The 19,668-nt window shown below is 42.9% G+C and overlaps 1 protein-coding gene across 3 annotated transcripts; it reads left to right on the top strand.

The window, feature by feature from the left end:
- Positions 1–214: 214 nt before the first annotated feature.
- pum1 (pumilio RNA-binding family member 1) lies at positions 215–18,377 on the top strand. Of its 3 annotated transcripts, none has more exons than XM_086063081.1 (23): positions 215–520; positions 3,306–3,477; positions 3,736–3,858; positions 4,987–5,055; positions 6,253–6,355; positions 7,509–7,708; positions 7,827–7,999; positions 8,069–8,330; positions 8,473–8,566; positions 8,665–8,763; positions 8,832–8,974; positions 9,059–9,197; positions 9,289–9,423; positions 9,831–10,133; positions 11,089–11,331; positions 11,432–11,702; positions 12,775–12,904; positions 12,988–13,122; positions 14,065–14,202; positions 14,685–14,810; positions 15,822–15,943; positions 16,841–17,033; positions 17,462–18,377. In XM_086063081.1, exons 1-23 carry the CDS (start codon positions 261–263, stop codon positions 17,591–17,593), a joined length of 3,765 nt encoding a protein of 1,254 aa, XP_085919207.1. In that variant the 5' UTR covers positions 215–260; the 3' UTR covers positions 17,594–18,377. The 3 variants fall into 3 exon arrangements, with proteins under 3 accessions (XP_085919207.1, XP_085919206.1, XP_085919208.1); XM_086063080.1 differs by having other exon boundaries at positions 216–520; positions 6,250–6,355; XM_086063082.1 differs by lacking the exon at positions 215–520 and adding an exon at positions 768–975 and having other exon boundaries at positions 6,250–6,355.
- The last annotated feature ends 1,291 nt before the right edge of the window (positions 18,378–19,668 follow it).

Here is a 19,668-nt window from a genome sequence, read left to right as displayed (position 1 = left end):
GTTTTATTAAATTAGATCATGTGTCGTTTTTTTCCTCAGTACAGTGTGATTGACAAAAAACAGCTTGTCGGCGCCACAGCCCCTGTTCTTGTCAGATCAACATAGCTCGTCAGAATAGCATAAAACCCCCGTATAGCTGCCGTACCCGAACCCAACCCGTTATGCCATTTCCTACTGCGCATGCGCAGAAGTGTGAGGCATGCTACTCCGACGAGTATGGCGTTATGTCGGGACACATCCCGCTTTCCGTACGAGAATGAATGTACAGTATTTCTCCATTGACAAACGGCGTGAATGAGAGGTCCATAAATACAGCACACGGCCCAACAAAGGAAGCGGGCCCCGGTGCGGCCCTCCCCTCCCCGGTTGGCGCAATGAACCGCACGCTCTCTCCCGTCCCTTCCCATCATGCAGCGCTCGCGCCTACTCCTCCGACGAGCCGCCATGTTGTCGGAGTGAAATCCTGGGGCGTCAGAGAGAAACTGGGGCCGAAATCCGTCACCATCCACCCTCTCCGCCGGTGAGTATCGCCCGCTGACCGCTCGCGATACCTCGGCACGCCGCTTAGCTACGTACCGGTGCGGATATTATCGCCATGACGGGGCTGAAGAAGTGTCTTTTGTGAGACGGAGCCGACTCGCCTCCCGAGTTTACTGCCGCCACCCCCCCCCCCCCCTTTCTTCCCGTTGTGTGGGTCTTCCGTTCCAGACAGCTCGCGGGGCCTTTGTTAGCACCCGCGTCACGAGTACCTGCCTGGCCACACCGGCGAGAGAGCCCGGTCGTCCGGCCGTTTGTCCCAACACCGCCGCCGCTTGTTACAAAACACACGTTGGCGCCCATGTTTGGTCGCCGGTTCACCCGGGGCTGAAAGCGGTGTGGAGTCGGAGGAGGGGGGGGCAGGCCGTGTTATTGTTGCAAGACACCGACCGACACACCGAGCGAGCGAGTCTTTCTCTTGCAAAACCCGCTTCTGGCGTGAGTGAACCCGCATACGTGCGAATGGACGCCTCGGTTATTGATTGTCGGCGCCGGTGCGCATTTCTGCCTGCTTTTGTTGTGTCATGTCCGCCGCGGAACGGGACAGACAAAACGTGAGTGCCTGGGAGAAGCTAACCTGTATTGTCACACCCCGTCAACGTAGCCGGTGGTGGAGACATGATATGGATATAATTGACCGGTGGACTCCCAGCAGACCGCCCGGTTCTCGGTGGCTTTCAACCACAGGGAATCGTCTCCCGTTTCTGGGTGCTGCAAGCATGTCATGTCGGCGAATGGACCCGAGTGTTGTGGATTTCCGGGTGTTTGTCTCGCTGCCTCTTCGTCGCCGTAGCCGTAAAGATACCTGACACTTTGTATCAAAGCTTCTTTTTGGGTGGTGCAGTTGAACCTTTTTGTCGTGTTTTACCATATTTTTTTAAATCAACAGTCAAATGGTGTCTTTTGTCAAAAAGGGGTGTGTGTATGTCTGAAGATGGCTAACATGCTAATGAAATGGAACATAATGGCTAAGTGCCTTTAAGGCCCTAATATGAACCTGGTGCCCCCCCCCCCCATTAAAAGGGATAAGGTGAGGTGTGTGTGTGGGGGGGGGGGGGGGGGGGTTGTAAAAGACGATTGCTCCGTGCGTGATGCATTATTTGGGCTGGGGGTTTAACCTGCTCAGCATCCATCTGCCAGGCTGCATGAATCACAACAAAAAAAGTGAACATTATCATTGTCAAGGCAGACATTTTGTTTTGCATCTAATCAGATTGAGCAGGTGAGTGCCCATAAACCGATGCCTTTAAATCGGATACTTTCAGAAATGACCTCAAGTGCTGCTTGAAGATGCACCTCAGCGCAATTTATTACAGAAAAAATGATTATAAACTAAGGGTGTACTGTTATTCTCAAGTGCATTTGTTTTAAGTGCGCTGTTGCATGTTTATTTATGCATGTGTAATGAACAAGAAGTGCTGAAATGTGTGACTACGGTCCTTTTTCTAAATTTCTCCCAAATATTTTCACCACGCAAATGTTCATACTCCATATGTTGGATAGCATTATTTTCACTATCTTGTGAATCTTTTCCATGTCTTCGGGATTTAAAAGAACAGCGATGATTGCGGAAAGGATAGGGAGTTAAACAATTGGGTCAATCCATCGTCCAACTTCAGTGGGTTTATGAATGAAAGGGTTTGTGATAAACTAAACAAACATGAGTTAGTTGTTAGTGTTGAAGTTTAGAGTTGTCGTTAGTAGCGTCCTTTGCGTCTCTGAGGGTAGAACTCGTGTAGCTTCTCTCAGCCCACTGCGTGTTGCAATAATAAACAAATGGCAAAAATAGTTATACTGTATTTTAATATTGCTATATTTTATTTTAGATCCAATTTTTTGTCTTACTTATTTTATAATTTGCATATTTTTCCAATTATGTATTTCTGAACAAACACATTTGTTTTGTTTTGAATTTTTCATCTGATTATTTTGTTTACATTTATTGTCTAATATTTTTTTTATTTTTCAGCATATTAGTTTTCGTGTTTTTGTTCTACTCTCTAATAGTTGGGCTTATTTTAATATTTTGTCTAATTTTCATCTAATTTGTATTTTTTGCGATTCTAATACATGTAATTTTTGTTAAATTTATTTCTTATGTTTTTCATCTCAGTTTTTTTTTTTCATTTAATTAGTTTTTATTTTTGTATTTTACGTGTTACTTATTTTGTTGTGATATTTGTATTTTTTTTTTTTACTGTTTTGTAGTACAGTATTAGAATAATTTATGACCTTGTAATATGTTTGGCTAATTGTCCCGTTTTCCTTGATTTTTGTAGTAATGTTTAAAAAAAAAAAAAATCAAATTTGAATATTTATATATTTTTTTAACATACTTCTCTTCTAATAATGTAATACTCTTTAATTCGACATTGTTAAATTGCTGTCGAAAATTCATTGTATTTTTAGATGTTTTTTGTCATATTTTCAGCACTTTTGCTTTGGCTGTTGTTAGATTGTGCAAGTGTACCGAATGTTTTTGTTCACTTGCTCCCATTAGCAAATGTTGTGGCTCATTCCTATTAGCAACAGTGCGAAAACACAAATAACTGTAATCATTATGCTCCCTAAAATCGTGGTATGAAACGTTCATCACATTTCTCCTTGTGGTGTAAAAAAAAAAAAAAACCCAACAACAACTGAAGCTAACGTTGATCCAGGGTCGTTGATTTTAGCCTAGTCTCTCGTTTCTACTTGAATGTGCTTATTATCTATTCACATGGTGATGTCATGGCGTAACGCTTGTTTTGTTGCTTCCCCCTGGCCAGGCTGTGGTGGAATGAGCAGTGTGTGCTGAAGAGGAAAGCAGTACTCTGGCAGGATTCCTTCAGCCCCCACCATAGAACTACGTCCCCCAGCAGCATGCCCGTGGTGCTGAGCAGCGGAGGACACGCCCCTCCCGCCGGGCAGACCCCTCAGGCAGCGCCGCCCAGCCAGCAGGTAACGACGTGAAAAGAAAACGTCAGTCACGTTGTCTTTGTAGTGAGCCCCCCATTTCACTATATATTTTTTTAAATATAGTTTTACTCCTGCAGAAAGGTAATAACACAATTCGCAAAAAAAAATAAAAAAAAAGCAATATATCAGGGGGTTGGCGGGGTAACGACGAAGAACCTCAGTGGGGCGCCACTATGAATACCTTGGTAACCCCGTCTTGCGTGCGTGCATGTGTGCCCCCCCGCCATTTTGTCCGCTCAGGGTGTGTCGGGTGCCGGACGTTCCCAGGATGACGCCATGGTGGACTACTTCTTCCAGCGGCAGCACGGCGAGCAGCCTGGAAAACACCGCTGGCCCACCGGGGACAACATCCATGACAGCCAGGTGCGTGTGTGGACTATTATTCCTCCAAGCAGTGCGTTTACTTTTAGCACAATCGAAGTCACCACTGTGAGATTGATCAATTTTTATCGATTAGTTTATCTGTAATTCATCTCATTTCATGCAAGGAAATTTAGAGCGCTGAGCCTGTTTTCGCTATGTTGCTGACCAAAACGGCAGCATCTACAGAGGCGCCTAAACAGTCGCACTACAATGATGTTGGAGTGTGTGTTTCATAAATAAATGCCACTCTCAAATAGACACCTCAATGGGGGGGTAAATTGTCACGTCATAGCCTTTATTAAGCCTCTAGAAGACTTAATTTGGTTACTGGCCAAAACAGCAGCACCTACCAAGTTGAATGTGTTACGTCAAAAAATGCCTCCCTCAAATAGACTTCGTCGTAAGTGTCATGGCCTCCGTTTATGGATGGGCATTACAAATGCAGTTTTAAATGAAGATTTGCGTCCTAGTCAATGTTGTCTCTGTCCATGTTGCATAAATAAACACCTCCCTTAAAATAGACTGCGGCGTAACTAATGACCCCAGTTTATAAGTTGGGCGTTAAAGAAATGCGATGGGTTGGAGTTCCAGTCGACTCTGACATGTGCTTGCTCCATGATGTTGTCTGCATACATGTATCATAAATAAATGCCTTCCACAAATAGACCGGCTAGTAATAACCTCAGTTCATGGACGGCCATTGAAGAGATGGTGTTGTTATTATTATTAAATTATAATACAGGAACTAAACAATTAATAAATGATTTTTCCAGTTAGCTCTGACTTGTGGTTGCCCCACAATGTTGTCTTTCTGTCCTACAAAAATAGATGCCACCCTCGTGGAAATAAAACAAGTTGTATCTGTAATTACTTCATTTCATGGACAGATATTAAACGGCTTTTTCTTTTTAACGGCAAATTTGCGTTCCAGGTGACTTTGATGTGTGGTTGCACCACAACGTTGTGTTCATCAGTACCACGACAGTAAACGCCTCCCTTGTATAAATAATAATGTTAGCAGCTGTAATTACTTCTTCCCAGTCGGATGAGATATGCGGTATTGCACTCTGTTTAAAAAGAAACTCAGAAGTACACTTCTTTCTTTCTTTCTTTCTTTTTGGTCCTCAGGTGCGCTCCATGGACGAGTTGAACCACGACTTCCAGGCTCTGGCATTGGAGGGCCGCGCCATGGGAGAGGTGAGAGCAACACACTTTGCAAACGTCGCGAGTTTGTCTTTTCTTTGGAGGCGTCTGCTGATCGGCACCTTGGCCAATCCCCGGCGAACCGCAGACTTGACGAACAGGAAACTGGCCTTTGATTTTCCAGAATAACAAGATGGGAGGAAAGACAGGGAAGCCGAAAAACACTTTTAGTTGGCGTTATTCAACTTCGCCTACTCTGGGTCTCTGAATAATTCTCGACTTGACTAAAAACATTTTTTGACTTAATTAAATATTTTCGGCAACCAAAAAGTCTTTCTAACATTTCAGTTTTTTTCCCCCCAATAATTTATTGTGTCCAATTGTATTATTTTGGGTATTTTCTCTTTCATTTTATGCACAGTAATTATGTTTGTTAGGTTGGGAAAAAAAGAAGCATACGCTACCGTCCAATTTTTGTACAATCTAATATTTATTAATACATTTTTTTATGTTTTGTACTACTTATTCTATATTGTTTAATTTTCTTTTCAATACTTTTGTATTTTATGCATAATTATTTATTTTGGTATTTTTATGTGCTGTTTTTGATTATTCAAGTATTTCAATATTCTCTCTTTTTGCACTCATTGATATTTTTGTCTAGTGTTTTATATCGTTTTAAAAAACTTTCAATTCAAATTGATTTACTTATTTGTAATATTTCAGCATTTTACCTAATCTAATATTGCGTATTATGTGGATTTTTTTGTACTATTTTTTTTGCTAAATATTTTTGTAAACATTTATTTAAAAATATATATATTAATTTTGTAGTACTTTCTAATATTTCGTATTTTTTTGTCCAATATATATTTTTTATTAATATGGTATTTTTTTATATCTTTTTTCCCCAGGCCTTTTAAATGCCACACTTACACATCGAAGTGAAACAATTTACTGATAAACGTGATAACAATTCAAACTAACTTTTACTGTTTTATGTTGCAATTATTGTTAATACCGTATTTAGTGTGTCATTGAAGACAATTCCTTCTTTTTTTTCTTGTAAGGCTTCGATGATGCATTTCCCAATTGTGCCACTGGAGACCAAATAATCGTAATTGTGACTTGAACCATGCCGTGTAAATCCAGCCCACAAATGATTTTTTTGTGTTTTGTTTGTTTGTTTCTTTGCTGTCTAGATTCAAATTTGACCGTTTTTTCCCCCCTGGCTTTATTTCCCTGCAGCAGCTGCTCACTGGCAAGAAGTTCTGGGAGACGGACGACTCCGGGAAGGATGGGCCAAAGGGGATCTTCCTGGACCAGTGGCGGGACAGCGCATGGGGGGCCTCAGGTAGAGGAACATTTGGATTATTTTTGCACACACACTGAGAAATCACTAAAAACAATCACATACTTGATTTTCTGGAAGTCTATTTATGGACGCTAAGATCAAACGTTGGATGTAAAAAGTAGGAGCATCGGTTATGATGAGGTTTCTGGTGTATCACTTTCAGGAAGGTCCGGGGCCTTTTTTGGCCCGCTTTGGTCCATAACCAAATGCAGGCTACTCGTGTTATTGTCATCATTCTCCTTTTCCAAAACTAAAATAAAATCCTAGTTGAGGCCTTTTTTTCTTTTTTTAAAGCACTGGGGGACACCCTGCATCCCAATATAGTATTTTCCCTTAAAATTGCACAATGGCAATCATTTTCTATTAGACTTTCTGGTTCCTAAACAGCTGCAAGACGGCGTCGGGCTCACCAATACCTTGAAATAAGGCCTGGCATTGGCCTTATACCCGGTATCGGTACTTGCGCATCCCTAATATAAAGGAAATGCTTTGGGCATCATCTAAAATGGAAAAATATGTTATGAATGGCAATATGAAAATCTGATTAAATGATACAAACTAATTGGAATTCGTCCTTAGCTCATTGTCTACAATTTCAAGTGAATGTGTTTTAAAATGGAAATCCATGCCTGACTTTTGTTCATCTGCTCTGGATTCATTAACTCATTTGCTCCCCCAAAAATTTTATATTTTAAGCGTCCCAAAGACGTATTCATACAATTCTTATGCTAGAGCCTTAAAGCAATGGTAGTTATTACAAAAACGGCCAGCAGGTGGCAGTAGAGTATAAGAGATCAACCAGGGCCATGTTGCAACAAGCTATTTTCCCAACCGTTTTAAACAGATTTGTGCCTAATGATGAAACTTGCTATATTCTAATGCTAATTGCTGCAAAACAGAAACAGATAGAAGTATACTTTTTTTTTTTCCTGGTGAAAGAAGAGACTAATCTTTCTTTCGGTAGGTTCCATGTTTTCATAGCAATAGAACACAATATTCTGTGGGCCTTGCAAAATCAGTCCAAATCCAGTCAAACAGCCGGGAGCGAAAGGGGGTTGCTTCAGTCAAAATGGCTGCGAGCGAATGAGTTAAAACTGTGACAGCGGATAAACATTTTCTTCAGTTACTTAACCGCCCCGCTTGTTTCCCGCAGACCACTCGGTGTCTCAGCCCATCATGGTGTCCCGCCGACCCGGTCAGGGGTTCCATGGCGGCGGCGGCGGCGAAGTGGGCGTGGGCTCCGTCATGTCGCCGCGATCCGAGAGCGGCGGGTTGGGCGTCAGCATGGTGGAGTACGTGCTGTCGTCCTCGCCCGCAGACAAGCTGGACTCCTGCTTGAGGAAAGGACCTTATGTGAGTCTCTGGCATTTTGTGCTTTTAGAAGTTGCCTGAAATCAGCATATTGGCTTCCTGCAAGTCAAAGAAATGATTTAAAGGTGCATTTTTGAATCCTTTGTCATGTGCGGCACAGGGCCAACGCGACGGCGAGGTGGTGGAGGACAAGCGGGAGAAGCCAAAGGCGACGTTTGAGGCGGAAAAGTTGAAAGAGCTGGCGGAGGTGGAGGCCGACGTCATCAACGACGTCATCAACCCCAACGGGCTGCCCGTGCAGAACGGCCTGGACGTCGACGTCAAAGAGTTCGGGTACGTCTCGCAACGGCGGCTTCTTGGCAAGCCAGTGTTTTTTGGCCGTCAACGTTGTCGCTCCCGCAGCCGCCCGCCGGGCAACATGCAGCCGCCGGGCCCAGAGGGGGACCTGCTGGGCGGTCCGGGGGGCGTCGGCATGGACGGGCTGACGCCCCTCGGCGGCGGGGGCCCAAAGCCGCCCGAGGACTTCCCGGGCGTGGACCAGGGAGGCGTGGCCATGGACCAGATGGAGTCGGTGATGGAGCCGCTGCAGTTCGACTACAACTCGCAGATGCAGATGGACTCGGCGCCCACCGTCGGACTTTTTGATTACACCAGCCAGCAGCAGGTTTGTGTGTCTTATTTGCGCTAATAAAACATGTTGTAGAGCTGTGAGACCTCATATTTATTTATTTATTTAGTCATTATCGGTCTATCCCTACCATATTGCCCAACCCTCCTTAATATGTTTCTCTTCTCCTGTCCGGCAGCTCTTCCAGAGAAACAACGCGCTCGCCGTTCAGCAGCTAACGGCCGCCCAGCAGCAACAATACGCCTTGGCGGCGGCACAGCAGTCGCACATAGGTTGGAAAATGACAGCAAAACGTTTTCCCGCGTATTGTTCAACAAATGGAAGTCAATATGATATTATGGCTTCCTGATGTCGTACCTGTCATCTTCAGGTCTGGCCCCCGCCTTCGTGCCCAATCCTTACATCATCAGCGCCGCGCCGCCGGGTACAGACCCTTACGCGGCGGGACTAGCGGCGGCGGCTACTCTCGGTAAGTTTTCGGGCTCGATACGCGTTTTTGAAAAAATGTCCTCGAACTCACAAATTGTGTGTTTGCAGGTCCGGCGGTGATGCCTCCTCAGTACTACGGCGTTACCCCGTGGGGCGTGTACCCCGCCAATCTGTTTCAACAGCAGGCGGCCGCCGCCAACAACTCAGCCAATCAGCAGGCGGCAGGCCAGGGTCAGCAGAACCAACAGCAGGTCAGTCCTACAAATGTTCATTCAGGCCACATGTGAAGTCGTTTGTTGACAATGGGTTTTTTTTTTTTTTTTTTTCGTTTCAAGGTGATGCGTGCGGGAGGCAACCAGCGTCCGTTGACGCCCAGCCAGGGGCAGCAAGGGCAGCAGAACGAGCAGCTGGTTGCCACGGCAGCCGTCAACTCCGCCCTCGCCTTCGGTCAGGGGCTGGCGGCAGGCGTGCCTGGTGAGTCCGTTGAACAGAGCGTTTCGTTTTATAGCCCTCGCCATAGTGCTCTTTTGTTTTTCTTAATTTTTGGTTTCTCCCCCCCTGCCAGGTTATCCGGTCTTGGCCCCCGCAGCCTACTACGACCAGACGGGCGCCCTGGTGGTCAACACTGGCGCTCGCAGCGGCCCCGTTCGCCTCATGGCGCCCGCGTCCGTCATCATCTCGCCTTCTGCTGCGCAAGCAGGTAAAGTGAAAATAAATATTTCTTGTCAACTTGACACACCGCAGAGCGCAGTGTTGCTAACAATCCTGCCAGATTTGAATGATTAAAAATGTTGGTATGTAGAAAAAATGAGGTGTCAAAATCGAGAAAAATCAAGCTGTCGACTGTCAAATCAAATACCACGACTGCAACCTGGAAAAATTCAAATGTCACCTTCCAACATTCAAACTGCGCAAATATTATTTCTCTCTCTCTGAGAAACAAAACCCTCGTAAGGTAAAAATGATTTTTAAGACACGTTTGGGACAATTGAATGCAATTTCAGCTCACTCAGTATTTTTTTTTTTCCATACGCTTTATATTTGATATTAATAAAAAGCCCAAAATGTGACATTTTCTTTACAAGGGTTGTGTACTTTTGCTCTCAGTTGCTGCCGCGGCGGCCTCGGCGGGTGGCGCCAACGGCGGGCTGGGCGGCGGCGCCAACGGCCCCTTCCGTGCCATGACGTCCCAGCAGCCCCAGCAGCAGGGCGGCCCCGGCGGCGGCCCGCTGGGCGGCAGCTCCTTTTACGGCTCATCCTCGCTCAGCTCTTCTTCGCAGAGCTCCTCGCTCTTCTCGCAGGGTTCCGGCCAGCCTGGCCCGGGTTCCGCCTCGCTGGGCTTCAGCCAACAAGCGTCTTCCTCCCTCGGCGCCACGCTGGGGGCCACGTTGGGAGGCTTCGGTACGGCAGGTAGGAGCAGTTTTCGTTCTTTGCATTTTGTCAAGTGGGAATTTCGACAAAGTATTTTTTTGACAACCGCCTATGTAAGAATCGCTGTCTAATATGGTTTAGCATCATTTGAAGGTGATTTGTTTGTGTTGAAAAATTTGTTACTTACATGGTGTTGATGTTTTTGTGACATCCATACATAATTACAAACACTGTTTGTTTGTTTTTCAATACATTTTTTATTCATGCTTAAACATGCATGTGTTGTACAAAAAACATTTATGTGGATTGAATATTATTAATTACAAATTTGTCTTTGTTTTATCCATCTATGTTCGCAACGTGGAACAGTTTAATGCATTTCCACTAGATGGCAGAAGATGCCATTTTATTCACTTTTTGTTGCTTGCTGTTAGATTTTTTTTTTAATGTAAAACATGTGACTTGACTCATTTCAAGCTAGGAAGGGTTGAGTATAAAAATGGTTTAAAAAAAAAAGGAGTTTAGTAGCATTTTAAGAATATTTTCAAGCAAGCTGCAAGTCATACTGATACATGAATATTTTTGGTGTATCAAGAATTAAATACAAATATAAATAATTTAAAAAATAATTAAATATGTCATTAAAAAAATAGAGCATAGACATTTCCTTATTCATATTTATTTGTATCTTTATTTAAATATATTTATTTGTATTTGTGGTGTCAAGAATTAAAAAAATATTAAAAAAGAGCATTGAAATTTCCTTCATATTTATTTGTATCTTTATGTAAATATATTTACTACTTGTATTTTTTTAAACATTTGTGATGTATCAAGAATTAAAAAAAAATATTACATTTAAAATAATTAAATATGTAATAAAAAAAGTAAAGCATTGAAATTTCCTTATTCATATATTTATTTGTATCTTAATGTAAATATATTTATACTTGTAATTCATTTTAACGGGAGTGTTGTCTCTGCCCCCCTCTAGTGGCCAACTCGAGCGGCGGCGGCGGTTCTCGGCGCGACTCCCTGACGGGCAACAGCGAGCTATACAAGCGCACGCCCTCCAGCCTCACGCCCATCGGCCACGGCGGCTTCTATAACGGCACGCTGGGCTTCAGCCCCTCGCCCGGCCCGGTGGGCATGCCGCTGCCCAACCAGGGCCCGTCCCACTCACTCACCCCACCGCCCTCGCTCTCCAACCACAGCTCCTCGTCCAACCTCAATTTGGGTAGGCGGGTAACCACAAATGTTGCGGGCTACAGCACAGGCTTACCATTTCTTTTTTTTGTGTCCAGTTGAATTTACATATGTCCGACGTCCCCTTACAGGGGGCCTGACCAACGGGAGCGGGCGCTTCATCTCGGCCGCCCCGGGCGCCGAAGCCAAGTACCGCAGCGCCGCCAGCTCGGGCTCGTCGCTCTTCTCCCCCAGCAGCCAGCTGTTCCCGTCGTCGCGGCTACGCTACGGCATGTCGGACGTGATGCCGTCGGGACGCAGCCGCCTACTGGAGGATTTCCGCAACAACCGCTACCCCAACCTGCAGCTGCGCGACATCGCCGGACACATCATGGAGTTCAGCCAGGACCAGCACGGCAGCAGGTTAGCACTTAGCGACATTAGCATGTTGGGGAAATAAGCAGCATACCATATGTTTTGCAGATGGAACATTTTGTTGTGCCTGTTTATTTTTTTACTGATTCAAAATGCGACTGCATAGCATTTATCTTTGTAGCATGACGTGAGCATAGCATTATTTCACGGATTGTACAAGTACTTTGGGTGCACCTGTCGGTTTTTGAGGGTTTTGAAATGGATGACCGCGTAGCTTTTGAGACTCGTGTCATTTTAGCATTTTTTATAAAAAAAGCACATTCAAGGGCCCAACTGATATGGATTTTTTTCCAATGCCAATTTCAGTATTAGGTAGAATAAAATGTTGATAATCGGGCCTTAAATAAAAAAATGCGTTATCCTTTAGTTGTTTAACTTTATAAAAGAGGGGGGAAATCCGCAAAAAATAGAAAAATTTTTGTTTTGTTTTTTTGGGTGTAAAGGGGGTCGATATATGGAAAAAGAAAAAATCCGCTACACTCCAGACCAAAAGGGCTAGCATTGTGCGATTGATTAATTAGTTCAGCCCTACAGTGTTTCGTATCTTGGAGCATACAGTATTGTGACTCATGTCCACTGCCACCCACGTCACTCACCAAGCCTGGCCTCGAACTTTGAAAGGCACACAACTCTGACATGGACGCTTAAGTAGATCATGAGGATGGCATGGAACCTGCACTTCACATTAACATGTTCTTTACAACAATTCAAAATATTGTTTTAAGTGATGGAATAATCGGTCAAAATTTGCATTAATTTACACAAGCGTTTTTGCTCATCTTGGAGCGGACTGACTGTAGGTGTGATGACTTCCGCAGACCGCATACAGTAGCTTTCTCCAGAGCCTGCCACGTGTTTCAATTTAGTGTTTATCCAGCATGACGCACCGTCTGCTCATTCCAAACATTTCTTTTCCTTGCCTGTCATTATCGCTGGCTTCCTTATCTGTCATTTCGCCTGGCGTCCGTCACGGGCCGCGTTACCCTTCCGGCTGTAATGTTCCATAGAGTTTTAGGGCGTTGGCAGCATGCTAAGCTAAGCCCCGATCGCCTTGCCGCAGGTTCATCCAGTTAAAGTTGGAACGAGCCAGTCCGGCCGAGCGGCAGCTCGTCTTCAGTGAAATCCTGCAGGCCGCCTACCAGCTCATGGTGGACGTCTTTGGCAACTACGTCATCCAGAAGTTCTTCGAGGTAGCCTCCATGTGTGTGTGTGTGTTTTTTTTTTTGTTTTTTTGTGTTATAGCAGAAGATGTAGACTTGATTTTTGCGTGCAGTTTGGCAGTCTGGACCAGAAGCTGGCGCTGGCCGAGCGTATCCGCGGCCACGTCCTGTCGCTGGCGCTGCAGATGTACGGCTGCAGAGTCATCCAGAAGGCGCTGGAGTTCATCCCGTCCGATCAGCAGGTCATTGTGAGTAACGCGCACACACAATAGACAACATTTCAACAACTTGACACTTACTGGTTATCGAAACATCCACGAAATAGCAAGAATGTCAAGAAAAGTATATAGAATAAAAAGAATGTTAAAAAAAAAATATATATATTTTTTTTTAACTTAAAGTGTAAGTCAACCGTAAACATTTCTTAACAATGTTGTGTGTGACCTCACTAATCTAAACAAGACTGATTAATGTTTCATTTGTGGAATAAGAATTGAGCAGCAAAATGGGGGCGGCCATTTTGCCACTTGCTGTCGGCTGAAGAGGACATCACAGTTGCTCAGGTCACAACCAATCACAGCTCGGCTTCAGAGAACAAGTGAGCTGTGATTGGTCGTTGCCTCTGAGCCTTCAGTCGACATCCCAGTGTCAAAATGGCCGCCCCCCTGAGATGGATAAAAATGGCTGCATTTTGCTGCTTAACTCACATTAAACAGAATGCCATATTTAGAACATGTTATTGTCACAAAAGCATTTGTTGTGTCGTCTTCCCCTTTAAAAATGGGTCCTTCTGGTCACAAAGCAGGAAGGTTAAATAACAGACAAGGAGTAGCACTTGAGGTTTTTGCGCTACTTGACTCGCGATGCTAATTCATAACTGTTGGTGCCAAGAAAGCGAGTGAGTGTTTAAACATCACAGGCTTCCCCCCCCATGTTTTTTTTTTTTTTTTTTTTAATGACTCATTACATTTTAGGGCCAAGACCCGCCAGGGCGTGTTTGTGATGTATCCATCTCGTCCCTAATGGAGCTCACTCGTTGTTTTCTCCAGGGCGACTGTTCAAAGCACACCGCTGTTTGTTGGCTACACTTAAGCTCCTGTTTAAAAAAAATAAATAAATAAATAAACCTGCTCGGAGGCACTATTTGATTTGTGTCCAACGATGACTTGTCTTTTTCGCTCCTCCGGCAGAGCGAGATGGTGCGCGAGCTGGACGGCCACGTGCTCAAGTGCGTGAAGGACCAGAACGGCAACCACGTGGTGCAGAAGTGCATCGAGTGTGTGCAGCCGCACGCGCTGCACTTCATCATAGACGCCTTCAAGGGACAGGTAGCAACACGCACGCACACACACACTCGCACTGCGTTGCCGTGGCAACACAAACCACAATCGCCTGGTTTCTGTCTTCTGTTGATTTGCGTACTGTGTCGTTAGCATAGCGCGCTAAAGACAAGCACACTCGGAGGGACATTTGTTTGTTTTTAAACTCTGTGTGTGTCTGTCTCAGGTTTGTTTGTTTGCGTGTGTTTGTGACTCAGGTTTGTTTGTGTAGCGTGTGGAATTTTGTTTTCACCTTCCCCGTGGCGTTGCGCAGGGTGTGGCTGCGTTTTTCAAATCGAGCAACAACATTTATGTTTATGGATGTTTCAAAAGCACATAAATACATTCCTACTCACGGGGGGGGGAGAAAAAGTCAGTCAAAACAAAAAGAAAACCTTCCATACAGGAAAGTCGTTTTGTAAAGCATATTTTATACAAACGAGTTAATTTTACCATTTGAAGTCCAAGTGTGACGTTGTGTTGTGCGTTAGGTGTTCGCCTTGTCCACGCACCCGTACGGCTGCCGGGTCATCCAGCGCATCCTGGAGCACTGCTTGCCCGAGCAGACGCTGCCCATCCTGGAGGAGCTCCACCAGCACACCGAGCAGCTCGTGCAGGTCCGCTTCAACACGCAATTGTTATGTATGGCCATGGAACGATACCGGGCATCGGTATCGGTATCACGATGATACAGGCCATATCTCAAGGTATCGGGTACTTGTGAAGGCAGCCAATGCAAGCTACCAATACTTATGACCAAAAAAAACCCCATTAAGTCCTCCTTGGCAGTCGTTGGCATTATTAGATTGGTGTGACAATCAGTGGTACTTTATACTTTTGCAGTTTGACACGTTGGCTGATCAATTTTATGCATCGAAAAGAACACATGATCTGGCATTGTTAAATGAAACTTTATAAATCAAAAGTTCCAATGGTATCTGCATATACCAAGGTTATTTTAGTTACTACAATTTTTTTTTTTTAAATAAAATAAAAATGAAAATGCTATTTAAAAAAAAATAATAATAAATAAATAAATAAAAAACAAAACCTAACTGAAACTACATTTTATGTTTACAAAACTAACTAAAATGATAGCTAAACTGTCCTTCGTTTGAGTTTTTGGTAATGAATACATGAGCTGTTGGGGAGGATTTTAAAGACATTTGAAAGTGTACCCTTGTGTTTATTAAATCTTGCACACCAGTAATACACAGCACTTAAAAAAATAATAATAATAAAATAAGAACCCTAAAACTATCAGAACCACCCTGAAAACTAATTACAAATAAATATAAAGCTAAAAAAATTCAAAAACTATAATAACTCTAGTACATAGCATACCCCCCCCCCCCAAAAAAAAAAAGCTGTCTTACCAGGTGTATCAATTTTTGTGTAAACTTGACCAAATTTGGGCATAGGATGTTTCTGCCCGACAGTGACAAAATGTATTGTACATAAATAAATACAAACTGTACTTGAGAAATATACTGGATTAAAACAAAAAGTTTACTACACTGTAACATTATGCCGTTTGAGCATTTAATTCATTTCTTCTTTCCGTGCCACATTTTGAGAGTCACTGCTGCATTTTATTATTATTTGTGTGTGTGTGCGTGCGTGCGCAGGACCAGTACGGCAACTACGTCATCCAGCACGTGTTGGAACACGGCCGCGCCGAAGATAAGAGCAAGATCGTGGCGGAGATCCGAGGGAACGTGCTGGGACTCAGCCAGCACAAGTTTGCCAGGTAAAATCATTTGGCTGGCGGTAAAAAATAATAACAATAATAAAAAAAATCAATAATTAGTCATAAATTACATTTTAAAACAAATAACACAGTATGTTATGAACATTTTGAAAATGAAAGTTCGATTGTTTTGAGTAAATATGTCCCAAACAATTAAATGACTTAATTATATGGAATGAGAAATATTTGAAAAATAATTAGAAATTGAAAGTAAATATAAAAGGTAATCCTTGAAAAAAAATTGCATAATTTTTTTTTAAATTCAATAAGTAAATAAAGCATCTGTCCAGACATTTAGCAGTTTTTACAAAATTGCCACCTCAAAGCTGTAACAATTAGTGTAAGGTGCAAAGTCGGGCTGGGAACCAATTCCGATTTTCTTTCAGTTAAGGATTTCAGGCAATACCAATTTTACTTCAATGCTCTTAAATGACACATTAGTATGAAAAAAAAAAAAATACATTTAGGATTGAATCCAATGCAGTGAGTTACATTAATCATGTATGTTTTATTGAACATGACCTGATCAAAACAAGAAATAATCATTGAAATTGATTACAACCACAGCACGATGTAAATAAAGTGGCAAAAACACGGAGCTCCTCTTGGGGAACTCTTGAATAACAGAAAGGCACATTTGCATTTGGTAGCCATATTTAGAAGTAGCGATTCATTATATATATATATATATATATTTTAAACCCATCCCTAGTGCTAAGGTTTAAAACAATAAATCAAAACTTGTGAATGTCATGTTTTAGGATTTGGAAGGACTTATAAGTATACAGCATATGTCGTGGCGGTGTACTTATAAGCATGCCTTTCTCAAAATGTGCACTTATGACGTCGCTATAAAAGCTGATTGGTTTTTGTTTCCAATTTCTTCCCACCGTTCAGCAACGTGGTGGAGAAGTGCGTGACGCACGCGTCTCGTGCGGAGCGAGCGGTGCTCATCGACGAGGTGTGCAGCCTGACGGAGGGCCCCCACAGTGCCTTATACACCATGATGAAGGACCAGTACGCCAACTACGTGGTGCAGAAGATGATCGACGTGGCCGAGCCCACCCAGCGCAAGATCGTCATGCACAAGGTGCGTGCGTGCGTGCCCGCAGCATAAGTTTGCCTCTTGTGCTGGAACTTTTCATGACACACCCCCCCCCCCCCCCAAAAAAAAGTGAAGTTTATTATGAGCACTTAAATTAATTCCCTTCTCTAAAGATTTTTTTTCCTCAATGGAGTTGATCAGTTCACAGTAGGAAAAGTTTCTTTTTTTTTTTTTTTTTTTTTTTTTACGTATCACAAAAATCTTGCATTTGACCAGGGGTGTGTAGACTTTTTATATCTGTCTGTTGTGATCAATTAGCTCATTGATCTGATGTATACAAGTCATGCCTGAGCATGTAGTAGTAAGTTGCAAGACGAGCCAAAATCTGGAGGGGGGTACGGTAAGCACATTTGGTGTCCGGGGGGGGGGAAAAAGTGCCCGATTTTGATCAATTCCCCAAATGTGATTTGCAGATCCGGCCGCATATCTCCACGCTGCGGAAATACACGTACGGCAAACACATCCTGGCCAAGCTGGAGAAGTACTACATGAAGAACGGCGTGGACCTGGGGCCCCTGTGCGGGCCCCCCAATGGCATCATGTAACCCCCCCCCCCCTTATCTAATCCTAACCCTTATAAAGAAGGAACCCTTTCCCCAACCCTTCTGTTTCCATGCCGACCTTTCCAATAGCCTCGCCCCCTCCCTCGCCGGGCCTGCTGAACTTGGGGGTGTTGTTCCACCTCTCCCATGATTTTGGTTTGTTTCCAATTTAACTTTTGGCTCCCTTACCACTATTCGGAATTGACTATTTAATTTGTCAGCCAAACGTAGACGAGTGCACATACACACACACACACGCACACACACGCGCGAGCGAGCGAGCTAGCGAGCTAGCGAGCTAACCAGCCTACACGTCATTTAGCATGGGAGTTTTCTGGTCTTGCTTCTATAAATATAACATGTATACTTGGTGTAGAATCTTTGCATATACAGTACATATAAATATATATATATAAATATATATATAAAAACTTTGTAGTTTTTTCTGGTTTTTTGATGTTGACTCTGTATCTATAATGTATCCTAGTAGTGACCACGCATACTTCTGACTGTATACTTGTACATTTGTAAACCCTTGTAATGTAAAAGTGCTTTGCCGCCCTTTTTTGGTATGATGAGGATGATGAAGAAGAGGGGGAAAAAAAAATAAGGGGGAAAAAAAAAAACCTTTACCTGTGCATTTCAGTGTATATTCTCACTTTTTGGTTTGTGTTATGCGTTGTTGTATATTGTAAAAATTGTAATATCAAGTTTTGCTTCCCCCCTCAAATCCCTTTCTATATATGAACAGCATAGTACTTGTATAAAAAACAACATTTGCACCATGTTTGGTTTTATCTGTTTAACTTTAAAAAAATATATATCTCCCACTGACTTTGTTTTTTTTTTTTTTTTTTTATTAGATCTTTTTATAGAAATGCTTCACTTTTGATGGGAGTGAACACGGCTTGTACAGAGGAGATTCTTTTTTTTTTTTTTTTCGTTTCTCTAGTGCTGTAAGTGCTGTATCATATTTGTCCATGTTTTGAGTTTTTTTTTTTTCGGGGGGGTGTAGGTCAGAAGAGAGGCAGACTTTTTTTTTTTTGGGGGGGGGGGGGTGTTGAAGATAAACAAAAAAAAAAGGAAGAAAAAAAAAAGCCGCCTTGTGTATATTTACTACTACGAGCACACCTTGTAACCATATGTGTATAGTTAACAGAAACCTGTGTATGCTTACTTGCCTGGGCAACTATTTTTTGTAACTCCTGTTGTAGATTGTCTCTAAACAATTGTGTGATCTTTATTTTGGAACCAAACGGAAAGAAAAAAAAAAGAACCAAAAAAAAAAATGTTGAAAATGTTAACCTGTTTCTGTGTGCGTCATTGTTCCCTACTTGATTTAACGCCCCGCCCCTTGATTGAATTAGCCTCGTTATTCTCACCTCTCGACAAGTTCAGGCATAAGTAATCGATCACAAATGCTTGAGAGACTCTGAAGCTTTCTTCGTATTAAAGCGTAATTGGAGTAAAATGGGGCAAAACAAAGCCACGTCTGTTGTTAAGCGTCACAATGCCATATGTTCAAGTGAGTTCTTATTTTTCGTATATTTCCGAGAGAAAACAAACCAGATTTCAGAACTAGGCCATACACATCGACTTCAGGGTCAACACACAAAACAAGAATATAACGCTTCATCGTTTCAATTTGAGTAGTTTACGGTTTGGTGGATGTTTTTTTGTATTTTCGTGGACATAAATGGACAAATAACACCAAACGTACTGTTTTGTGCGAACCATACACTTGTTTTGGGACATGCTTAGCCAAATAGTGCCTATTTTATAGCAGAATGTCACATCAGAGCTTGTCGAAATTGCATTTCAACACTACTAGATCCATTTTTTTGGTACCAAAAATCCAGCTTTTCTAATTTGATTTTTAGAAGGAAAAAAATAATAATGCTGATTTTACAGGAGAATGTTCCATTGAAACCAAACCGTTGAACACAACGCGTCAGAGGAAGAACTTGGGTTCGCTACACGAGTGTTTCCTGAAAGATAACGATTCATTCCACAGTGGGGAAAATAACAGTTGGTTTATCTTCCACTTTTTTTAATATCTGCATTTTTTTTTTCTTCTC

Source organism: Leptonotus elevatus, chromosome 19 (assembly GCF_054856555.1).
Source record: "Leptonotus elevatus isolate MCC_2025b chromosome 19, RoL_Lele_1.0, whole genome shotgun sequence".
NCBI classification, from domain to species: Eukaryota; Metazoa; Chordata; class Actinopteri; order Syngnathiformes; family Syngnathidae; genus Leptonotus; species Leptonotus elevatus.
Note: the sequence above shows the minus strand (reverse complement) of the source record. Positions and strands in the feature narration are given on the sequence as shown.